The sequence below is a fragment of the Carcharodon carcharias genome, chromosome 9, assembly GCF_017639515.1.
Source record: "Carcharodon carcharias isolate sCarCar2 chromosome 9, sCarCar2.pri, whole genome shotgun sequence".
Classification (NCBI taxonomy): Eukaryota; Metazoa; Chordata; class Chondrichthyes; order Lamniformes; family Lamnidae; genus Carcharodon; species Carcharodon carcharias.
This window is the reverse complement of record NC_054475.1, coordinates 3,651,099-3,675,761: the sequence shown is the minus strand read 5'-3', so window position 1 is coordinate 3,675,761 and position 24,663 is coordinate 3,651,099. Positions and strand designations below refer to the sequence as shown.

The 24,663-nt window shown below is 46.6% G+C and overlaps 1 protein-coding gene across 2 annotated transcripts; it reads right to left on the bottom strand.

The window, feature by feature from the left end:
• Positions 1-24,663, bottom strand: med20 (mediator complex subunit 20). 2 transcript variants are annotated; one of them, XM_041195803.1, is made up of 4 exons: positions 24,507-24,663; positions 12,006-12,157; positions 5,345-5,598; positions 1-2,308 (listed from the first exon to the last, which is right to left on the bottom strand). In XM_041195803.1, the coding sequence occupies exons 1-4, from the start codon at positions 24,518-24,520 to the stop codon at positions 2,093-2,095; spliced, it is 636 nt and encodes a 211-aa protein (XP_041051737.1). In that variant the 5' UTR covers positions 24,521-24,663; the 3' UTR covers positions 1-2,092. The 2 variants fall into 2 exon arrangements, with proteins under 2 accessions (XP_041051737.1, XP_041051739.1); XM_041195805.1 differs by lacking the exon at positions 24,507-24,663 and having other exon boundaries at positions 5,345-5,593; positions 12,006-12,143.

The following is a 24,663-nucleotide window of genomic DNA, read 5'->3' as shown; positions in this document are numbered from 1 at the left end:
TTCAGACATGCAACAGAACTGGCTTCTCCACACATCGTAGACAATGTGAACGTTTCCAGCATTTTATTTTTGTATTAAATTTCCAGCATAGTCACAGTTTTTGTTTTGTTTTCTGCAGACAGGTTGCTTGGCTTGTCTTATTTGTTCAGTTAAATAAATTTCATCATTACTGCTCAGCAGACCACGTGGGAAACAATATCACATCATAAATCCAACAGTTCCGTTCCAGCAATCCGCAGCATCAAAATGAGGAGGAAAGCTTTAGGTTAGACACACTGTAAATATAACATTTTTGAAAGGGCTTCAGAACATCAACACCTCCCAAGATTGACATAGTTAGTAAGTCACTTCAAGGTTTGCTCTTGTGGTTTATGACATTATCTCAACCTCAGGCAGTAGGGAAGTGGTGTGGCCCATCAATGAATTATTTTTTCCACAAACAGATAAAAACCATCAACTGCTATACAGAAATGCAACATGCTATATAACACAGTCTGGGATAGCTTTGAACAAGGGAGTACAGAGAGCTGTAATGTACTTTGGAATTAAGGCATACAAAGACTCAGTGCAGTATGAATCAGATTTCCTCTGTTCCCCACTGTACTGGTATTATACTGGTATAAATTGTAATCACCTACAAGAGAAAAAGTTCAGTCACTCAACAAGCAAAAAGATAACCCATCAAATTCTTTTAATCATTTTTAAAAACATTTTCATTAGACTGTTTCAGCAGTGGATACAAATGTACAAAGACTTAACAGCCAAAATTCAGAAACGCACACAGCACCAGCAGTTCTTGCTGGTACCTCAGACAAGGGACCATTCATGTGTAAATCTACTGAGCAAACCACAGCAGGCTGTTTGGTCACATGGACCATTACAGTTAGATCTTGCCCTCTCCAGAAGGCCACATGCAAGTTCTCCATTGGGAGTCAATCGACTGATCAAAAATGGGAATACTAGCTGTACATTGTTTTAAACTCCCTCCCAGCCTGGCAGCACTGAGACTAAATGTGCCAGTGCTTTTGATTCAGCTTAGATTTTAACACTAACCAAGCTTTGAGTGACTAACACTGCCAAGCTATAAAGCTCACTAAGTGCATTTACCTATTAAACCATCATAACAAAGGAGTTACAAAGACCAATGCAACCTTTCAGTTCTAATCTAAAGCAATGCAATTTATTTTCATTGAGCTGGTTGTCTGTGCAGTCGCACAGGAAGACATTAAAGGTTATTTTAACAAAACAGAAAATGCAGGCAAACACACGAGCCAGGCAGCATCTGTGGAGAGAGAAAGAGTAAATATTTCAGTTTGATGACCTTTCATCAGAATATTTCTCTCTCTACAGATGCTGCCTAACCTGCTGAGAACGTCTAGCATTTTCAGTTATCATCTCAGATTTCCAGCGTTGCTTTTGTTTAAGGGTTATATTGCTGTCAGGAGCAAGAGACCTTTCCACTCTTTGCATCTTCCTCTGCTGCTTATGACTTCAATATTACACACTGTCTTCAACCAATCACTCATGTGACTTACAAATTGGTCACTGGATATGCGTGAGGACAGATAGGGCTGTACTCCCTGAAAATCTTCCCTGTATCCTTGTGAACAACTGGCTTCCACTCTTTCACAGTGGTATGGCTGAAATTGCGAAAGCTGTGGATGCAAACTTGAGTCAGCAGAATTCATCACATCAGGACTCTGCCTATTTTTAATTGAATGATCCTGGCCCCAAAACGCTGCAGTTATACAAGGGAGTACACACAAGCCTTGTTTGGGGGAGATTTAAAATTAATTACAGGGAAATTTTGCAGGTCAGTTTAGAACACCACCACCCAAATGTTGAGCAGCCACTATCAGCAGAGATGGAAACCATCTTTCTTTACTCCACATTCCACTCTTTTTAAACAGGAAGTATTGTGTAACATTTTTGTAGCACCTTGAGTGAATCCAAAGACATTCCATATTGAAAATGTGATCTTACTGTGATTCAATCTAGTAAGAATCAGCTTCACATTTTTAAAAATGAAACAAAACATAGAAAGTATGAAGTCCATATGTGGCTTAACGCAGATTTTCTACATCAAAGCAGACTATCTAATTCCGGATACTGGGGCCTGTTGTTGTTTCCGAATTTTATTGAACAGTTCCATATACTGAATAGCCGTGTCTGTCGGTGTATAAACCCCATCATGTTTTGATGAGAACACAGAAGGAGTTCCTGGTGTATGACTTCCCATGAAACTCTGCATGAATTCCATCATGAGATTCCAACAGTCATTGGATACAATGCAAGGGCAGTATTCCACCTAGAATTATGAAAAACACAGTATTTACTCTTTTATAAAAGATCCTATTTAACTGCAAATTATATCTACAGTATGCATCCTTGATCCTGGTCAGGTCCTCAGCAGAATGCGCCAAGTGGAGATCAAAGAACACATTTCCCAGTGAAAGAAGGGCAAAAAGAATACATCAGTGACATTAACCTAGCTCCCTCCTCAAACAGATGGATCAGGAGTTATTGAACTACTTTGTTTTTACATCACCCAGTCGCCTTGTAGTTTTCTTGATAATGTTGTAATTACCAAAAAGGATCAATCGATTTTTCACTACCCCCACACCCCACCCCCCGCCCCAGGATTTCAGGCCATTACTTGGTAACTATGCACGTGCATCATGCAGCTGTTTCTCACTGCGTTTGCAATGCCAAACCCAACTTCAAAAAACAAAACAAACTTCACAAATCAGCTGTCTCAGAATCATTCATGTAAATGGACCATGTGATTTTTAGACCATTTAACTGTCACCCAAAATAAAGGGAACCCCAAAATTCAGAGCGTCCTCAATAGAAGCCGAATATCACTTAAAAAGTATACTGAATTTTTGCTGGATGCAGACAGCCGCTTTCCCATTTGCCACAAGTAGCAATTCATCTTTGCTCGTCGATGGGTGGCATCAACATAGATCACACCTTCAACCACATGGGTCATACAGAGATACAGAATAAAATTCTATGGGGGAGGCACTGAGATTGCACCCAACATGGAGTATTTTAGCAAGTATACGCTTTGTGAAAACAGTATTAAGCAATCGCTATTTACTTCAAGCATTTTATTTGTTCCTTTAAAGTTCTTCACTCAGAAAACACATTGCTTTATTGTCAACAAAAAAATCTCCTAATTGTTTATTGCTGCATTAATCCGTCTTTTTTTGTTTTAACCACTGAATTCAGGATAAAATACCATATTGTACCTGAGATCATCCAAAACGCTGCAGCCTATACCTTAACTCACACCAAGCCTGTTCCCCTATCACCCTGTACTCGCTGATCTACACTGCTTGACTAGGAGCCAAAGTCTTGATTTTAAAATTCTGATCCTTGTTTTCAAATCCCTCCGTGGCCTCACTCCTCCCTATCTATGCAATCTCCTCTAGCCCCACAAGCTTCTGAGATATTTGAACTCCTTTAATTCTGGCCTCTTATGCATCCCCAATTTTAAATGCTCAATCATTGGTGGCTGTGTCTTCATTTGACTAAGCCTTAGGCTCTGGAATACCTGCCTTAAATCTCTCCAACTCTCTTTCCCTCTTTAAAACACTCCTTAAAACGTCCCCCTCTTTGACCAAGCTTTTGATCATGTGACGTAATATCCCTTTATATGGCTCGGTGTCATATTTTGTTTTATAATGCTCCCGTGAAATGCTTTGGAACATTCTAATACATTAAAGGTGCTATATAAATATAAATTGTTCTTATTATGTGGCATGTGGTCCCAGGATACTTCACAAAGTTCAGGGTCAAGAAATTATGGAGAAAATCTAGGGAAGGTGGCCCAAGGAGAAACATTTTTAAAAAAGGCTTTGTGATAATGACTAGATAATCTGTTTTTGTGATGTTGATTGAAGGATAACTGCCCTGCTCTTTGTTGAAATGGTGCAATGGGATCTTTTACATCCACCTGAGGGGGTAGACGGGGCCGTGGTTTAACATCATATCTGAAACACAGCACCTTTGACAGTGCAGCACCCCCTCGGTACTGTACTGGAGTGTCGGCCTTGACTTTTGTGCACAAATTCTGACCATAAGTCTCCAATCTATGCTCTTCCCTTCTTATAACTGCACAACCACCTTTGATAAAATAGAATGCATCAATCTTTCACCATGCTTAATTGGGCCCTTTCACAGATTAGAAACCAAAAGTTACTGAGCAAATTAAGTGTAGTAAGACAGTTACAATCATAATTGGAACACATTGCAGTACAGAGTAAGCTAAACAGCAACGTAAGTAAGGCAGGCAGTCCATCATTGTTCCTTTGTAGTCAAACAAGTAATGATAGAAAATGTTGGAAACACTCTCCATGGGTCAGGCAGCATCTGTGAAGAGAGGAAGGTCAGACTAACGTTACCCTGCCTTTCCCTCTTCACAGATGCTGCTTAGCTGTGTTTCCCATTCATAATGACATATGGAAAAAAACAACTCCAGGAAGAAATCAATGGGTAAATTTACTAGCACTCGCAGCTGCACTACTTTGTAGAATTATTTCTGTATCATTTCTTAAAAAAAAAGACTTCATAAAGTCCTATGGGCTCCCAATGGATAAAAGTCTAATGTTTTATTAGACTGAAACAGGAAGAGTTACAAGGCTGCTCGCTGTTCTGAATGAGCCAGTCCCAACTGGATTACTGGCGGAGGGTAATCGACCTCAGGGGCTTTAGACCTGGAAGGGTCAAACACAAAAGAAAAAGCACACCAGGGTTCTCACTTCTGACCGCATCCTGGGAAAATCACAAATGCTGGATGAAGGCAGGACTGTACTCAGTCATGATTGCACCCACAAGCAGGCTGTGTCGGTTCACAGATTAAAAATGGATACCTGGACAAGCTATTGGTGGGGCTGGTGATCTTCACTGGCAAATAGCCAGAGAGGGAGAGAAAACCTGGGATGAGGAGGAAGTTACGAAGGCAGAGCTCGAGACTTTTGGCTTGGAGATCACAGTTCAAGATTAAATTCCCATCTGTGGTTCACCAGCCAGGTTTCCCCTAGAGATTAGGACTTGCCAGACCAGGCAGGGGGTGGGGGTAAAGAGAGAGGAGCTGCGCATTGCTTGGCATTTGTTTTCACATCACAACTTTCGTTACTGTCAACCTACTGAACATGGAAAAATAAAAATGGGCATTGTAGGTGAGCAAATGGAGCAATTTTCTTCTTTACTAGCACAGAAGTGAAAATTTAAAATAAATGTTTCGATATATAACCCTGTAGAAACAATGCCAGAAAAATATAAAAAGTTATGAAGAGCAAGGAGCTACAGCTGAAATCAAGGCAAATAGTGAACGTACCTCAACAGATATGCCACGTACACTGGGTCCCATTGTGACTGTCCCAACCTTTACTAGGAAGTCACCGTACAGGTAGCGAGGTCCCCGGCTCTCTATCTTGCTGCTTTTTGCATTCTGGAAAAACCCCTTCAGTTTGATCATTAGCGTGTCAAAGTTTGAGTCTGCCACCAAGTAGGGGCCATTTTCGAAAAGAGCAAAGCAGCTGAGAGGGTATTCCGTGTTGTGCATAATATACATGAACTTTGCAGCCTGCCCTGATGAAAAGTAGGATGGATATCATTAGAATTAATGAGCACAAGGCTGATGAAGAGATTTGAGCCCTCGTTATACTTCCAGCCCCACAAGAGGTCACACTCAGTTCAGGCTGGGTGCTGCTGCTGTTTAACAAAGATGCAGTAAATTACTCACCCAACACACACACGCAGCATCTAGAGTTCTCACTTCACTCAGCAGGAGATTTACATCAGTTATTAATTGAGCTGCTTCCTCTTTTGAAAGCACTCACTCATTCATGCTAGCTTAAAATTCCATGGGCATTGATCACCTGCTGGTATTTCACCCCAGTAGCCATTCCTCATGTGTGTATTTCGATGGTAAGAGCTAGTAGGCTATTCAACCATGCAAGTTATCAGATCCATTTTCACGATTCCATCCTCACTCTGCACGCACAATTCCAATAGGAGTCAATGGACAGCAAACGAAAACCAGAATTCCAGCTGATTGCGCCCCCTCCCTAACCCAGGAACATCGAAGTCAAATGCAGATGTTCACCCATCTGACATCTCCGGCTGAGATTCACTTTCAGAAAATAAAGTTTAAGAGAATCCAGTGGACTGGAAACACTTAAGCAAGACAAAATTGTATTGTAGGAAGACTTGTGAAATATAGTCAGAGTTTTTTAAAGCTCTAATACATTTTATATAGTTATTAAAAAGAAAAAAAATTCTAAAAACAGTGTTCAGTTCTGGGCACCACACCCTCAGGAAAGGTGTATCAGCCTTGGAAGGGGTGCAGTGTAGAGGGATTTTTTTTCCCCTAGAAGGATGGCATTCTGTGAGTGAATCACCTGAAATCTTGAAGGCTGAGACTGCATGTCTCAACATCAATGGAAATTGCATTCAAAGACCAAGTTCTACTGCATTCCTGAATAGGTAAGCCCAAGGCATTAGAAGCATGAAAAACTGTTCAATGTTTCGACCAGCTCAGTCTTTCATGGCAACACTGAACCTCTGTACTTATTATAACAATCTTAGGGCCAATGTGATGGTTGTGAATGTGAATGGGCTTAACATTACAGAAGTCATCGTATGTACATCAATGCCAGCAAGCATTATACATAAAATGGTATGTGCTGTTGTAAGCAGCTGCAGTGAGGCAGACCAGTGAGAAACGCACAAAACTGAAGACGATCATTCCTTCTGTGCTGTTCTGACTGTGCAAATTGTGACTTTGAGAATGAGCAATGAACGTTGATGGCAGCATTCTAACTAACCTGATTGATCACACATGCACACACCCCTAATAAAAACCTATCAATCCCAGTTTTAAAATGTTCAATTGACCACCGAAGTCTCAACAGCTCCTTGGGGGAGAGAGTTCCAGATTTCCACTACTTGTGTGAAGACATGCTTCCTGACATCACCACTGAATGGCCAAGCTCAAATTTTTCAGCAATGCCTCGGAGTTCTGGACTTCCCCCATCAGGGAAAAATAAATAGGAGAGAAACTATCAACTCCTTTAATCATTTTAAATACTTCAGCTAGATCATTCTTTAATTTTCTACACTCAAGTTTGCAAATCTAGTCTATGCAACTTGTCTTCCTAATGTAACCCTTTTAGCTCCAGTGTCATTCTGGTGGATCATGGAAGAAATCTACAGAACAGGAAGAGGCCTTTTGGGCCATCATATCCACATACTCCTCAAGTAGCCATCCAGGCTAATCCTATTTTCCAGCTCTTAGTCCGTAGCCTTGCAGGGTATAGCATGCTGGTACTGTCTGTCTTTCATCTGTCCCCATTGCAAGGATTAGCCGCACCATGAACAATCTTTCTCCACTGTTTTCTATTCTCTGCTGCCATATTTGCCTGTCCCATAGAGAGGCCAGTCCACGTTCTGAAATTATCCATCCATCTTGGGGTCTTCCTTGTGCACGCTTTCCAGCTGTTTTGTCTTGCATTACCTTTTATTCCAAACGCATGTCCAAAAAATGAGAGCTTAGAACCATAGAAAGAGGCCATTCAGCCCCTTCATGTCTGCGCCAACCAAAAAAAAAAGAAAAAAGAAACTAGCTGCTCATTTTACTCCCACTTTCTAGCACCTGGTCGGTAGCCTTGCAGGCTACGGCACTTCAGGTGTCTTTTAAAGTGAGTTGAGCGTTTCAGCCTCAACCACCAACTTAGGCAGTGAATTCCATACACCCACCACCCTCTGGGTGAAAAACTTTTCCCCTCATGTCCCCTCTAATTTTTCTACCAATCACCTTAAATCTATGTCCCCAGGTAATTGACCTCTCAGCTAGGAGAAACAAGTCTTTCCTGTCTACCCTATCTAGGCCCCTCCTAATTTTGTACACCTCAATTAGGTCACCCCTTAGCCTCCTCTGTCCTAAGGAAAACAACCGTAGCCTGTACAATCTCTCCTCATAGCTGCAATTTTCAAGCATTGACATCATCCTTACAAATCTCCTCTGCACTCCCTCCAGAGCTATCATGTCCATCCTGTAATGTGGTGACCAGAACTGTACACAAAATTGCAGCTGTGGCCTAACCAGTGTTTTATACAGTTCCAGCATTACATCACTGCTTTTGTATTCAATACCTCGTCCAACATAGGAAAGCATTCCATTTGCTTTCTTTACCACCTTGTTCACCTACCCCATCACCTTCAAGGACTGGTGGACATGCATTCCAAGGTGTCTCACTTCTTCAATCCTTCTCAATAACTTCCCGCTTACTGAGTATTCCCTTGCTTTGTCTGCCCTCCCCAAGTGCATTACCTACACTTTTCCCGATTGAATTCCATTTGCCACTTCTCCAGCCACTCTTCACTGTCAACGATAAGGTAAATTTTGTGTCATCTGCAAATTTCCCAATCGTGCCTCCCACATTTAAGTCTAAATCATTAATATATATAACAAACAGCAAGGGACCCAACACTGAGCCCTGTGGAACACCACTGGAAACCGTTTTCCATCCACAAAAACATCAATCGACCTTTGTTTCGTGTCACTGAATCAATTTTGGATCCAACCTTCCATCTTCCCCTGTATCCCATGAGATCTCACTTTCCTGACCAGTCTGCCATGTGGGACCTTGTCAAATGCCTTACTGAAATCCATGTAGACAACATCCACTGCACAACCCTTACCAATTCTGCTTGTTACTTCCTCAAAATATTCTATTAAGTTAGTAAGGCACGATTTTCCCCTAACAAAACCAATATCCCTGATCAATCTATGCCTTTCTCAGTGACAGTTTATCCTGTGTCTTAGAATTGTTTCCAATAATTTGCCCACCACCGAAGTCAGGCTGACCTGCCTATAATATTCTAGCCTATCCCTTGCATTATTTTTAAATAATGGTACAACGTTTGCAGACCTCCAATCTTCTGGGACCTCGCCTGTATCTAGTGAAGATTCGAAAATGATCCTCAGAGCATATTCAATTTCCTCCCTGGCTTCCTTCAACAGCCTGGGATACAATCCATTTGGCCCTGGTGATTTATCCACATTCATGGATGCCTGTCCCTCCAGTACTTCCTCTCTCACTATGCTTATTGTATCTAATATTTCACACTTCCTTGACATCATGGTCTCTCAACACCAGCTTTCTTGAGCACCTGCTCATCTGTCCACTTGGCCATCCTTGACATGTGCTATCCATCCGAGTCTTTTAATTTTAATGCTCTTATTTGCGCCTTATCACTCTTCTTGATGGTCCAGCCTTTACTGCCATACGTTGTCACCTGCCACACAAGGGTTTTCAAAAGATGAATGTTCATTGTGATCAAGGAGTTGTGGCTACTCCATATTCTTTTAAGTGAGTTCACAACCCCATGACCCTTGATAAGTCTAGCTCGAATTTCTTTAATAGATTCTGCATCTTCCGTGGTGAGTGACCCAAGCTGCAGAAGGTAGGAACCTGATTAAGCTGAACTCCGTTAATCAGAACTCCAGTACTATCCAAGTTTTAAATGTTGATGGTTTCAGCCTCTACCACCCTTTCAGCCAGTAAGTTCCAAACCCCCACAACCCCCGGGTGAAAAAAATGTCCCTCCGCACTGCACCCCTTCCAAGGCCTTCATTCCTGAGAGTGCGGTGCCCAGAACTGAACACAGTACTTTAAGGAAAAACAAAGTGCTGGAAATTTTCTGTAGGTCTGGCAGCATCTGTGAAGTGAGAAGCAGAGTTAACGTTTTGAGTTGAATATGACTTTTCTTCAGAACAGTACTTTAAAATGGGGGTCTAACCAAAGCTTTATATAACAGTAACTTCCACTTCGTTGTATTCTAGCCCCTTGAGATAAAGGCCAACGTTCTGCTAACGTTTTTAATTATTTTTATTGCCAACCCAATGGAGATCAACCGTTTTAGCACAAAGCAAAGGATGGTGATCTTGTTTCATTTATACATGCAGAATTAATGTTCCTGGGGCTGTAGCATGGATGTATTAGAAATTGCAGCTCAACTGTTGGGTTTTATAGGAAGACAGTAAAATTCTCAGTCCACCACAATGTCGAATTGAATCACTAAATGCTGAAAGATTTACAGCTGGAGATTTTTCCGGTTTACTCTTTTGCAGTGTTATCAGGTTCTGGTTGTGAGAGGTTTTATTTATTTATCCAGGGTTCCTTTTGAGGCCATGCAGCCAATGTGGAGGCAGCGACTGGGGGACAAGCTTTGGCTGCTGCAGAAAACAATTTCAAGATGTGCACTAATGTTCTGCAGATAACTCATCCCATTTCACGCCTCTCACAGCAGGTAACTGACTGCCTGTCGGCCATTTGGTGTTTACTGGCTGTAATGAGGTTACGACTGAACATTTAGCAGCCTAAGGGGAAAAGAACATGACCTGCATCCCACCACATCCAACCCTTTAGCACTCAGTGCTCCCTGACTGACTTAGTTGCAATGAACAATTGGATGTGCTTTCGCCAATAAAACGATTTTGACTATTTGCACCTCAGTTTGCTGATGTATTTTCTGGAGGTGGGGTGGGGGTGGGGAGGAGGGTTCTTGGTAATTCTAGTCTGAGTACCTAGGAGATTTTGTAGTCTGGTTTTTCATCTTCTGTATGCACCACAACTTCAGCTGGTCAAAAGCCAAAAATAAGTCAGAGAAGCCAAACCATAACTTTAGTAGGTAATAGGTTCTGACCATCAGCGTATCATGTAATACAGCTGGTCAAAATTGGACACAAACTCCCAATGGCTGTGGCTACAACAGACCCACAGGGTTATGATCTAGGGTGGGCTATCCAATGGGGGATCTGGTTGGATTCTGGCTCCTAACCACGTCCAGTTTGCACTGGACCAGGATTGCAAGGTGAAAATAATTCTTTTGCTTTTCACCCTCAATGACTCTCCTAAAAGCAAAGGCTTCATTAGAGCTGAGTTCCACAGTTGACAATATCATCCTGAACAAGCAGCTAGTGTTCAAATGCAAGTCTTAACCATGAAAAGAAGCATCACAACCAAGCCAAACGCAGTCTTCACCTGCCACGTACACAACTTCCCTTCCAGCAGGCGTTGCAGGAGAGCTACAAAAAAAAAAGTGGGGTGCAGTGTCGTTTTCTCCCCTCTGACTCCAGGGCACTAAGGTCAATGTAATGCCCGCAGTACTGATCAACTAACACAGCAGAGGCTTGAGATCAAACCACAGACCTTTGTTGATTTGTACATTTCAACCATGAACACTTTGTACAGCTTGGGAAATCCTGCAAAATGAGTCTTAGAAATTGCTCCATTTATCAAAAAATTAGAAAAGTTACATGAAACTCCTACTTGCTTTGTGCTTCAAGTTTCAAAGAGAGTAGCGAGGGTGGTACAGAATCTACAACAATAATATACAGTTTTTGTTCATCCGCACTGTTCTGATTGGTTGGTGGGTCCAGTTGGTGGGTGAAGCCTGGCAGACGCAGAAGCACCTGGAGCGCGCAGAGGGCTGCAGCTCATGGTGCACGCGTGGCAGCCAATGGTCAGTGACAGCAGTGGGGTGGGGGAGGTTGGTGGGGAAAAAAAAAGAGCAGTGGGAGTAGAGGGGATCTCAACAACAAAGTACAAAGCCTGGGCGGTGGGGTGGGCTTGATGGGCTGGGGCTGCGCAGGAGGGGGAAATGACGAATGGAAATGAGATGGCATAGGAGGAATGGGGTTGCGATGGCACAGGGAAGAAGGGATGGGATGGGGATGGTATGAGGGTGATGAAAGGAATGGGATAGGTATGGCATGGGAGGGTTGGTACTGGGGGGGGGGGATACAATGGCATGGAATGGGGATTTAAAGTAGCACTGTTGCAATAAAGTTACGGATATTGCTGCAGATGTTTTGCAGGTCTCTGCTAGTTGTGTCTATTCATCTCATTATATTTCAAGTTTGCGAAGGAAAGATCAAATGTTTTGCGGCAGGCAAGGAGTTGTGGGCCATCAGTGTTTGTGATAATTACCTGGGATTGTCACAGTTGGTCCTGCATGATAGGTTTCACAATCCACGCAAAATGTTCCCTGCTTAACAGCACCCAGTATTTCCAGTTTTTTGGTAAGCAGTTCCACTGCTTGCTGAACACTCTTCCCCTCAACTGCTGGAATCTGGGAAACACTGCAAAAGACAATTAACAGATGAGCAAAACTCAGCACACATTCATGGGCAGCATTTGGCAAGGGAGAACAGTGTGCGGTGGGGGCTGTGAATTTAACATTTCCATTCTATTCCCCCCCTCCTCTACTGAAGGTGATGCTCTCTTTGCGACACAAATGCAGAGTGTTTTGGTAACCAGCCCAAAGAGCTATTTTTTCCCAACTTGGCAGGCTATTCAACCACAGAATGCATCACAGGCTTGTCTGATCAGTTTAAAAGCAAGGTTTACCATTTCCCTGATCAGCTCAACTAAGAATTTAAAAAAAATATATTATTCATTCACAGGATATGGGCTTCGCTGGCTGGGCCAGCATTTATTGTCCATCCCTAGTTGACCTTGTGATGGCGGTGGTGAGCTGCCTATGCTGACCATTCCAGTTCTCTGATATATTGAGCTGGAAAAATCCTACTGGTAAACAACCAGTTCAAATTCTGCAATTAATCACGGCTCAATTTTTTTTCCAAAGTGGCTCCACCAACCATATGGGCTCAATATAGCCATTCAAATAAAATCTACTCAGACCTACAAGCTAACCCGGACAGGCACTACAAGCAACCGAAAGACTGAAACATTCTACTTCTGGCATACAACTCTCACCTTGATTAATATAAAGTTCACAAAATATTAAAAAGCTAGCAGTTAACCAACATTCAGCTGGACTTACCAAATCCATTGGTTAATAGTTCTGGTCAGGAAACAAAGTTAGAAGTCACGACTTGCTGAATAGTGAGAAACACAATCGCCTGGAATTATCTACACACTGCACTCGAGAGTGTTTGAATAGATTTCACACACAGCAACAAAAACAATCGAGGATCTGAGGGTGGGGAGACATCTGCTGGAAGTTACTGATGTCTCCACCAGGGACGAGGGGAGAACAAACAGGTAGGTCTTCACCCCCAGACGATTGCCTGTACATCTCCCAATAGCAAGGCCATTCTAGTTCACAGATCCAGACAGAACCTACAATTCACCATCACAGCATCCAGCTCTTCTTAAATGTTTCCAGGGTTGTGACCCGAACTACCCTACCTGCAGGTCCACCTAAAGTATTGATCACTCTTTGTGTAAAGAACGCAGGACAAGAACTGACATTGGCCTGGAGATGATTTTTGAAATTTTAGCTGATTTTGTAGTGCAATCACTATTGCTTTCCCTTGTCAGAGGTAAAACAACACTATCTTTTTTTTTTAAATTCACCTTCAGAATGCTAGCAAGGTTGCATTTACAATCAATTCCCAATAATCCAAAAATTGTGGCGCTTTCTTGCTTCACAGTGGCTACTTCAGACAACAATAGTCCCACATGATGTAATGGATTCCTAGCATGACACGCAGGGCGAGCAGACTGCCTTCCCCGGAGGTTGGAGTGGTTTGCAGGAAGGTGGGGGGGGGGGGGGCGCCAGGCGGTTACTCATGACAACTCTGAAGCTTTCCCTCCTGGTGCCTGCACACAAATTCTATTTCACAATTTATCACTGTGGAATTTGAATGCATGACCATTCGATTTCTAGCCCAGAGCCGTTATAACAATTATTGTGCCTCAGCACCAATTAGCAATTAGTCCTGATTCTTGCACAGTGCAGTGGATAGCCACCTCGCAAGTTCCTGATGCTGGCCCCTTACAGCAGACCCCTAGATACACGGGTCTCCCTCTATATTGCACAAAAACCGTCAACATCTCAACCTACGGGCCAGTATTTGACAATAAAAATCACCAGATTAGTGGTTGTTGATACAAACCAGATCCGTTCGAAGGCAGGAAATGAGAACTGTCTGATCCAATCAGATCAATTAGAGAGCAAGAATAGAATCTGACAGAACCAATCAGATCGGTTTGAGGGTGAAACTGGACCCTGCCTGAATCATATTATATTCTCCTACTTCAAGCACTTGAGGATTCTAAAGTTAAGAAATAGGAGCAGGAGGCCATTCAGCCCCTCAAACCTGCTCTGCTATTCAATAAGATCACGGCTGATCGTCTACCTCAGCAACACCTTCTTGCACACTCTATATCCTTCAATTCCCCTAGTGTCCAAAAATCTGTCAACCTACACCTTGAATATACTCACTGACTGAGCAAAGACAGCTCTCAGACACACCACCCTTTGAATGAAGGAAGTTTTCCTTATCTCAGAGCTAAACATCTGACCCTTACTCAGACTGTGATCCCGAGTTCTAGTTACCCCAGCCAGGGGAAATATCCTCCCAACATCTATCCTGCAGAATCCCTTAAGAATTTTATATATTTTAATGAGATTACTTTTCATTATTCTAAGCTCTAGTGAACATAAGTTTAGGCTACTCCATCTCTCCTCTTGGGACTATCCCCCCATATGCCTGAAACTTTTATTGCACATCCTCAAAAATGAGTATATCCTTCCTTAGGCAAGACAACCAAAACCTAGTACCCTGGGAGTGAGTATCACTAAGGTTCTGTACAACAGCACAATATACTACACTCTAATCCCTCTGTAATAAAGGCAAACAGCATTCGCTTCCCTAACTGCTTGCTGTGTCCATGTGTTAAGTGTGAGGTCATACATTTAGGGAGGTCAAACAGTTACAGGGATTGCAGAATAAATGGGAATATACTAAGAGGGGTAGATGAAATGAGAGATCTTGGCGTACAAGTACACAGGTCCCTGAAGGCAGCAGTTCAAGTAGACAAGGTTGTAAAAAAGGCATATGGAATGCTCTCCTTCATTGGCAGGGGTATAGAATATAAAAGTAAGGATATAATGTTGAATTGTATAAAAACACTGGAGAGGCCACAACTGGAGTATTGTGTACAGTTCTGGTCACCACATTACAGGAAGGACGTAATAGCTCTGGAGACGGTGCAGAGGTGGTTTACAAGAATGTTGCTAGGGTTAGAAAAGTGTAGCTACAAGGAGAGATTGGATAGGTTGGGGTTATTTTCCTTCGAACAAAGGAGGCTGAGAGGTGACTTGATTGGGGTGTACAAAATTATGAGAGAAATAGATAGAGTGGACAGGATGAAATTGTTTCCCTTGGTGGAGAATTCTAGAACCGGGGACATAGATTCAAGATAAGTGGCAGAAGGTGTGGGGGGGGCATGAGGAAGAACTTTTTTATGCAGAGGGTAGTGGGTGTCTGGAATTCACTGCCCAAGTTGGTGATAGAGGCAGAAACTTTAAACTCTTAAGTACCTGGATCTGCACCTAAAGTGCTATAAGCTGCAGGGCTATGGGCCGGGTGCAAGAAGGTGGGATTAGAAAGGGCACCTGGGTGTCCTCGGGCTGGCATGGACAAGATGGGCCAAATGGCCTCCTTCTGTGCTGTAACTTTTCTATGGTTAACTTCCTGTGATTTGTGTACGGACACCCAGGTCTGTCTGAATACCAGCATTCCCCAGTCTCGTGCCATTTAAAATATATTCTGCTTTTTGATTTTTCCTACCAAAGTAGATAGCTTCACATCATATTCCATCTTGTTCCTGCGCACTCACTTCCCGTCTAAACCCTTTTGCAGCCTATTGGTGTTCTCCTCCCCACTTGGAAAGCCCAAATGCACTATATCCACTGGTTCCCCCTTATCGACCCAACTCACTATATCCTCAAAAAACTTGAGGGATTTGTTAAACACCATTTACCTTTCATAAATTAGTGTTGGCTCCACTTAATCATATCATGATTTTCCAACTCTCTATAATCATGCCTCTACTACTACTACTACTCTACTACTGATGTCAGGCTAACTGGCTCGGTTTCCTCTTTCCCTCCTTTCTTGAACAGCGGGGATAGTTTTTCCACCTTCCAAATCATGGGGACCATTCTAAAACCTAGGGAATTCCAAAGAATTTGCAAAACGAGTGGATGGTTTTGAACAGCTATGGTGTACTTATTGCCAAAGAAACCTACAGATAATAACCACCTACTAAAAATTCAGGTTTTTAAATCTTTTCTTTTCCCTGAAAGGTAATTTTCCCCAGCTTGGCTGGTGCTATCTTCATTAGCTTGATACAGCTGCAGCCACTAACAAGTGAGATATTCCTGGGAAGGAAACTGGCTTTATTTGAATATTCCAGTCACTGTGCTCACAGAAGAAAATCAGAAATAAACCAAGGATTAGTGTTGGAATGATCTGAAAGCAACCAGATGGAGATTACCAGGTTTAGGATTGCACTTGTGTGTCTAGTGTGATGAGTGATGCAGACTGGCGCTAAGTTTCAGCAGCCATTTCTGATTCCGTCATTTTGAAAGCTTTCAAGTTTTTTGAAGCTTTTTTTGTTCCTTTATACCATTAGAAGAAATCGGTTTGTTACTTTGAAATAACTGTGACAAAGAGAGACTGAACCATCAGAACTCTGGCATGCGCCAGAAGGGAAAAAATAGTATGAGAGAGTGCAACTCCACCATTGAAAGCAGTCAGATTCTGTTCCCTGAGCAGACTATCAGTCACTTGGTTGAACACCTCATCATCCAAACTTTGAAATAAGGAGCAAGACGCAGCTTGACTGGTGGTGAGAAGCTCCCTCCGAGTCAGAGCCTTCCTGCACACATAGAGTCTCACCCCCTCCGCGCACTGCCCTCGAGGCGGCTACGGTAGGGAAGAGACTGTTGCCCATCTCCTGGGATGTGCCTTTGCAAAGCAGGTCTGGGGAGGGATGTAGTATTTACCGAGGTTCATCCTGAGCAGCTCCACGACATAGGGCTGTGTGCTCTCCACTATCCAGGGATGCACAACGAGATTAACTTCAATTACTGCTAGAGGACCATCAAATCGGTGAAGATGCTCTTTAGCCTACCTCAAAATTGTTGGCCTTCCAGTGCAAGGAACTGTCCACGACTGAGTGTTGCAGGCTGGCACATTCGAAGGTGCAGGACAACGTGCTGAGGGATGTACTAAAGCTGGGGGCAGCTGCTGTAAAGGCTTACTGGGAAAAAGGGCAATGTCTAAGGCCCTGCCACCATGGTGCACCAAGAGGCCGAAACCCTCGGGCTGTATGTTTAACATGAAATGAATATTGTAAATATAATCTGTAACGGAAGATGAGGTACCTCAGAGTGCCAGCGTATGGAAAGAAATGGATCTGTTTTGCATTGTATGCAGTGTAAACTTTGAACTAATATGTAATGTACTTTTACAAATTTTATGAATAAAGTAATTTTTTGGAAAAAAGTTAAATCCAAAATCCAAGTCCCGTGTCTATTCCTACGGATCACAGTGTTGCGCACTACAATTTATAATAAGCGCTATCATTTTAAAAATGCAATTGTATCGATTAATATTCTCAGCACAAGAAAATGAACAGTCAATACCACCGATTAGGTAGAGGTTATAGCTAATTAACCCCCACCCCCCCCCACAAAGCACCTTGGCACGTTTTACAACAACAACGTATTTATATATCACTTTTAATGTAATAAAACATCCCAAAGTGCTTCACAGGAGCATTATAAAACAAAATATGATATCAAGCAACATAATGATTAGGTGACCAAAAGTTTGATCAAAGAGATGGGTTTTAATGTGTGCCTTAAAGCAGGAAAGCGAGTTAGAGGGGCAGAGAGGTGTAGGCAGGGTAGTCCAGAGTTTAGGGCAAGGCAACTAAAGGCACAGCCACCAGCGGTGGAGCAATTAAAATCAGGGTGCACAATGGAATTAGAGGGTCACAGACATCTCAGAGGATTATGGGGCTGGAAGAGGTTAGAGAGAAAGAAAGAGGTGAGGCCATGGAAAGATTTAAAAACAAGGATGAGAATTTTAAAATCAAGATGTTGCCTGACCGAGAGCCAATGTAGGTCAGTGAACACAGGAGTGACAGGTGAACAAGAGTTGTTGCAAGTTAAGATATGGGCAGCAGAGTTTTGGGTGATCTCAAGTTCAGGGTGGGGAGAATGTGGGAGAGCAGCCAAGAGTGCATTGGAATAGTCAAGTCTAGAGGTAACGAAAGAATGAACAAACTAAATTAAAGGCGCTAAACGTGTTTATTTCAAATGGGTTCATGCCTCCTTTAAAATATCAGATAGACAAAGCCATGAGCCATTATCAGTATCGAAAGGATCTAGCCTCATGGTTGAAGGTTTTGAAAGATTAAATGTTTGAATTACAAGGCAGGCTGAACAGCAACAAACAAAGCTTATGGCCATGAGTTCTTAATCAGTATCAGATTGTGACATTTTTATTTTCCAAGAGACTCTCGACACCAGTATTCCTCCCTTTGGAAAAGAACATTAATGCAAAGTAATTAAAATCAGCAGAACCTTAATCCCCAATGTGCCTTGGTGTTGTCTTGTCAATGCTCTAGAACTGGTTTGGAGCCTCCAGGAAGTAAAGACTAAATCTCCAAGATTGCTGCAAGCAACCGTGGAGAAAAATCATCATGGCGTTAAAATAAATTGTACATAGTGTTCATTTTGTTTACTGCCTCTAATTATTGATTGTAAAAATACAGGCAATGGGAAAACTGGCTGTTTGACTGACAATCAAGAATCATCCAATTGAGTAACATAGTCTGTTTATGTTACACTTGCTTTGGGAAAGGGGGATCAGCGCGAGGATGGATATTGGGCAACCAATCGGGGAAGTATGGGGGCAAGGGATCGTGCGATGAAACCTCCAGGATTACCTCCCACCAGAGTTGGCAACCCAACTTGGGGTCCATAACAAGGGCAAGTGCAATTGCTCTACATAGCTCTACTTGTGAATGTTGAATGCTGTGCTGGTCAGGCATATGCTGGCTTGTGAATAAACTTTTTCCCAGACGTAGTCAGGATTGGCGATGAAAGGAATGGCTCCATTGATACAACGCTTTGCGATTTTAAAATATTCAACCTTTCACTGATCACTGTTGACTTGAAAGGCTGACTTACAGTATGCTCCACAATGCTGAAAAGTGGACAAAACACTGTTTTCTGTAGAGCATAACCCTAAACTCTGCCAGAAGTCATGCTATCAGCACTTGTCACCTTTCTTGGAATTTCGGCTATCAACTGCACTTTGTTGTACTTCTGGTTACACAAAGTTCAAGCGTTTGGTATATTTACAGTTAAAGTTAAAATAAGCCTGTGTCCTGCTGCCCAGTCAGTGCAAATCTTTGGGTTTGACTTTCGAATCAGGATTGGGAGCCCAATGCCCAGATAATTTTAAGGTTCTGACTCCACGCTACAACTGCGTTGCTATTTTGCAATGTAAACATCCTAACAGGTCAGGAGGCAAGTTCAACATCCAATTAGGGGCACCGAGCATTACCAGGAGGTTGGAGCAGCAAAGGCAGACGGCAGCCATGATGGGGTCTGCTGCTGCCTTGAAGATTGCATCTCAAAGGGCCAGCAGCCTAAACACACATCAAAGCAACTATACGGCCATGTGAGGGGTAATACGCATAATTTGGTACAGGATACCACCCCCCACCACCCACTCCCGAGTCCTGAAAAATTTCTGCCATATATATATATATATATATATATATAAAAAAACAAACTTTCACTTCTCCCCACGTTGAACCTCACAGCTAACGTGCTCCAGTCTATTCAGGTTTGTCGATTTCACATTGAAAATTACATTCTTATTCTCTCCCCCCACAAGCCAATTAACAAGCTCAAGGAGTTTTACTGGTCGCTAATTGGAGACAACGTGTTTCCCTGATCCACCACACACACACCCCCGCCCCATTAAAAACTGGAGTGCGTCCTGGAGATTTTGGGATCCAATGCCGGCCTCTGGGAACACAATTTAGAAATCACACCCATGGCTGTTCCCATTCCCATAGGTTATGAAAATCCAGCCTCTTGTTTCAAATGTCCAAGCCTTTTACTCAAGGCTGTTCGTTCAAGGCATCGGCTTTATGAGGCAGGGGGCAGAGAGATAAGGTCAACTTTTGCTGGTTTTCTACATGGACATTTACACCTCTGATAATCCCTTGTCCCAACACCCTCTCAAGTACAGAAAATTTATAGTACAGGAGGCCATTCAGCCCTTCGTGCCTGTGCCACTCTCCAGCTCTTGGTCTGTACCTCTGTAGGTTACAGCACTTCGAGTGCATATCCAAGTTACTTTTAACGTAATAAGGGTTTCTACCCTTGTCAGGCAGCGAGTTCCTCAGCCCCCACCACTCTCTGGCTGCAAAAAAAAAATCTCAACTCCCTGTCCAATGCAACTCAAGAGCAGAAACAGTGAAGCAAGTCTTGAATCTGCAGCCCTCCTCGCTCCCAGGGGCCTAAATGTTAACAGGCACATTGATCTCAGCAACACCTCCCTCCCCCCACCCCTGACAGCACAGGGAGCAGCTGGTCAGAATATATAATCAGGGCAGAAAGAAATAATTTAAAATAAAACAGATTAAATCTACCACATGCATGATCTTGGAATAGATGCAAAATACACTCAAACTGCAAACGGAAATTAAACCTTTAAGAAATGCTGGAGTTCTTCAGTACTGGCACACACGAACATTATTTGTGTGTGTGTGTTGGCGGGGTGGGGGTGGAGGGGGGGCGGTGGTGTGTAGGGGGAGAGAGGAGGTTTGGTCTATGAAACACAAATTGAACATTTTAAATTGCTTTGGAGCCCTGGGTGGCTGAATGCAGTTGAATTCAGGTCTGGATTACAGGGGTGGGGGTTACAGAAGGAGTTAATGCCAAAGGCTCCCCCCTTGGACTGGGGGCTCCCCCTCTGGACTGGGGTCTCCTCCTGCCTCTTCCCCCATCTCCTCCCCCCTCCTCCTCCCTCTTCCCCCTCCTCGATCTTCCCCCTCTTACTCTCCCCTCTTCCCCCTCCTCCTCCTCCCTCTTCCCCCTCGCCCTCCCTCTTCCCCTGCCCCCTCCCTCTTCCCCCATCCTCCCCCTTCATCTTCCCCCATTCTTCTCCTCCATCTTCCCCCATTCTCCTCCTCCCTCCCTCCATCTTCCCCCCCTCCTCCTCCTGCCCCCTCTTCCCCTCCTCCCACCCTCCTCCCTCTTCCCCCATCTTCCCCCTCCCCCATGTTCCCCCTCCTCCTCCCTCTTCCCCCTCCTCCTCCACCCTCTTCCCCCTCCTCCTCCACCCTCTTCCCCCTCCTCCTCCACCCTCTCCCCCTCCTCCTCCACCCTCTTCCCCTCCTCCTCCACCCTCTTCCCCTCCTCCTCCACCCTCTTCCCCTCCTCCTCCACCCTCTTCCCCCCCTCCTCCACCCTCTTCCCCCCCTCCTCCACCCTCTTCCCCCCCTCCTCCACCCTCTTCCCCCCTTCTCCTCCACCCTCTTCCCCTCCACCCTCTTCCCCCCCTCCTCCTCCACCCTCTTCCCCCCCTCCTCCTCCACCCTCTTCCCCCCCTCCTCCTCCACCCTCTTCCCCCCTTCTCCTCCACCTTCTTCCCCCTCCTCCTCCACCCTCTTCCCCCTCCCCTCTTCCTCCCTCCTCCTCCACCCTCTTCCCCCTCCCCCTCCATCCTCTCCCTCCATCCTCTCCCCCCTCCTGCTCCCCCTTACCCCCATCTCCCTCTTCCACCTCCCACCTCCTCCTCCCTCTTCCCCTCCTCCCACTTCACTTCCTTCCCCCAACCTACCCCTCTTCCCCATCCCCCTATTCCCCCACTTCCTCTTCCTCTTCCCCCTCCTCCCTCCCTCCTTCTTCCCCCACCCCTCCTCCCCCCTCTTCCCCCTCCCCCATCTTCCCCCACCTCCTCCACCCTCTTCCCCCACCTCCTCCACCCTCTTCCCCCACCTCCTCCACCCTCTTCCCCTCCTCCTCCACCCTCTTCCCCCCCTCCTCCTCCACCCTCTTCCCCCCCCCTCCTCCACCCTCTTCCCCCCCATCTCCTCCACCCTCTTCCCCCCTTCTCCTCCACCTTCTTCCCCCTCCTCCTCCACCCTCTTCCCCCTCCCCCTCCATCCTCTCCCTCCATCCTCTCCCTCTCCCCCCTCCTGCTCCCCCTTACCCCCATCTCCCTCTTCCACCTCCCACCTCCTCCTCCCTCTTCCCCTCCTCCCACTTCACTTCCTTCCCCCAACCTACCCCTCTTCCCCATCCCCCTATTCCCCCACTTCCTCTTCCTCTTCCCCCTCCTCCCTCCCTCCTTCTTCCCCCACCCCTCCTCCCCCCTCTTCCCCCACCCCTCCTCCCCCATCTTCCCCCACCCCTCCTCCCCCATCTTCCCCCACCCCTCCTCCCCCATCTTCCCCCACCCCTCCTCCCCCATCTTCCCCCACCCCTCCTCCCCCATCTTCCCCCACCCCTCCTCCCCCATCTTCCCCCACCCCTCCTCCTCCCCCTCCCTCTTACCCCCTCCTCCATCTTACCCCCTCCTCCTCCTCCCACTCCTCCACCATCTTACCCCCTCCTCCCTAGCTCCTCCATCATCTTACCCCCTCCTCCCTAGCTCCTCCATCATCTTACCCCCTCCTCCCTAGCTCCTCCATCTACCCCCTCCTCCTCCCCCTCCCTCTTCCCCTCCCCCCTCCTTCTCCCTCTTCCCCTCCCCCCTCCTTCTCCCTCTTCCCCCTCCCCCATCTTCTCCCACCCCTCCTCCTCCCTCTTCCCCCACCCCTCCTCCTCCCCTCCTCCACTATCTTACCGCCTCCTCCTCCCCCCTCCACCATCTTAGCCCCTCCTCCTCCCCCTTCCTCCCCTCCTCCTCCCTCCCTCCTAACCCTCCATCTTCCCCCTCCCCCTCCTCCTCCCTCTTCCCCCTCCTCCTCCCTCTTCCCCCTCCCACGTCCTCCTCCCCCCGTCCTCCTCCCTCTTCATACCCTCCTCCTCCAGCTCTTCCCCCTTCTCCCTCTTCCCCGCTCCCCTCCTCCTCCCTCTTCACCCCTCCTCCTCCCCTCTCTTCCACCCCTCCTCCTCCCCCTCCTCCCTCTTCCTCATCCTCCCCCTCCTCCCTCTTCCCCCTCCTCCTCCCCCTCCCTCTTCCCCATCCTCCTCCTCCCTCCCTCCTCCGCCCCCCTCCCCACTCCTCCCTCTTCCCCATCCTCCTCCTCCTGCTTCCCCCCTCCCCCCTCCTCCTCCACCCCATTCCCCCCCTCCTCCACCCTCTTCACCCCTCCCCCTCCACCCTCTTCCCCCTCCTCCTCCACCCTCTTCCCCCTCCTCCTCCACCCACTTTCCCCCTCCTCCTCCACTCTCTTCCCCCCTCCGCCTCGATCCTCTTCCCACCTCCTCCTCCACCCTCTTCCCCCTCCTCCACCCTCTTCCCCCTCCTCCACGCTCTTCCCCCTTCTCCACGCTCTTCCCCCCTCCTCCTCCCCCTCCCACCTCCTCTCCCCGTCCCCTCCCCTCCTCCCACTTCCCTCACCCTTCCTCCCCCTCCCTCTTTGCCCTCCTCCTCCTCCCCCTTCCCCCTCCTCCTCCCCCTTCCCCCTCCTCCTCCACCCTCTTCCCCTCTCCTCCTCCACCCTCTTCCCCTCTCCTCCTCCACCCTCTTCCCCCTCCTTCTCCACCCTCTTCCCCCCTCCTTCTCCACCCTCTTCCCCCCTCCTTCTCCACCCTCTTCCCCCCTCCTTCTCCACCCTCTTCCCCCCTCCTTCTCCACCCTCTTCCCCCCTCCTCCTCCACCCTCTTCCACCCTCCTTCTCCACCCTCTTCCCCCCTCCTTCTCCACCCTCTTCCCCCTCCTTCTCCACCCTCTTCCACCTCCTTCTCCACCCTCTTCCCCCTCCTCCTCCCACCCTCTTCCCCTCCTCCTACTCCACCCTCTTCCCTTCCTCCTCCACCACCCTCTTCACCCCCTCCTCCTCCACCCTCTTCCCCCTCCTCCTCCACCACCCTCTTCCCCCTCCTCCTCCACCACCCTCTTCCCCCTCCTCCTCCACCACCCTCTTCCCCCTCCTCCTCCTCCCACCCTCTTCCCTCCCTCCTCCTCGACCCTCTTCCCCCTCCCTCTTCCCCGTCCTCCTCCTTCTCCTTCTTCACCCCTCCTCCTCCCTCTTTCCCCGCCTCCTCCTCCTCCACCCTCTTCCCCCTCCTCCTCGTCCCCCCTCCTCCTCCACCCTCTTCCCCCTCCTCCTCCAACCTCTTCCTCCTCCACCCTCTTCCCCCCTCCTGCTCCACCCTCTTCCCCCCCCTCCTGCTCCGCCACCCGCTTCCCCCCGCCTCCATCCTCTTCCCCCCGCCTCCACCCTCTTCCCCCCGCCTCCACCCTCTTCCCCCCGCCTCCACCCTCTTCCCCCCTCCCCTCCTCCTCCTCCATCTTCTCCCTCCTCCCCATCTCCGCCATCTTCTCCCTCCTCCCCCCCCTCCTCTCCCCATCCCCTCTCCTCCTCCCTCTTCCCTCACCCTTCCTCCCCTTCTCTTGCCCCCTCCTCCCCCCCCCCCCCCCCCCCCCCCCCCCGGGGTAAAAGTGAGTGCCTGAAGAAGGAGCCTCTCACCAGGTAACACCCATTCTCTCAGCTCCAGCGCCGCCAGGCCTCCAGCGCCCTCCCCAGTCACCCTCCTGCTGCGAAAGACACCATCAGAACGCTTCCTTCCCGCTTCCAGCGCCAAATCTGCGGCCCCCTCCCCCAACGGTCTCTCCACAAAGGAGGT

Coding starts and splice junctions, on each gene's coding strand:
- med20 (XM_041195803.1), bottom strand. Junction 5,599..12,005: donor ACCAACTGTGACAATCCCAG/GTAATTATCACA, acceptor ACTTTTCATCAG/GGCAGGCTGCAAAGTTCATG. Junction 2,309..5,344: donor TACGTGGCATATCTGTTGAG/GTACGTTCACTA, acceptor TCATAATTCTAG/GTGGAATACTGCCCTTGCAT.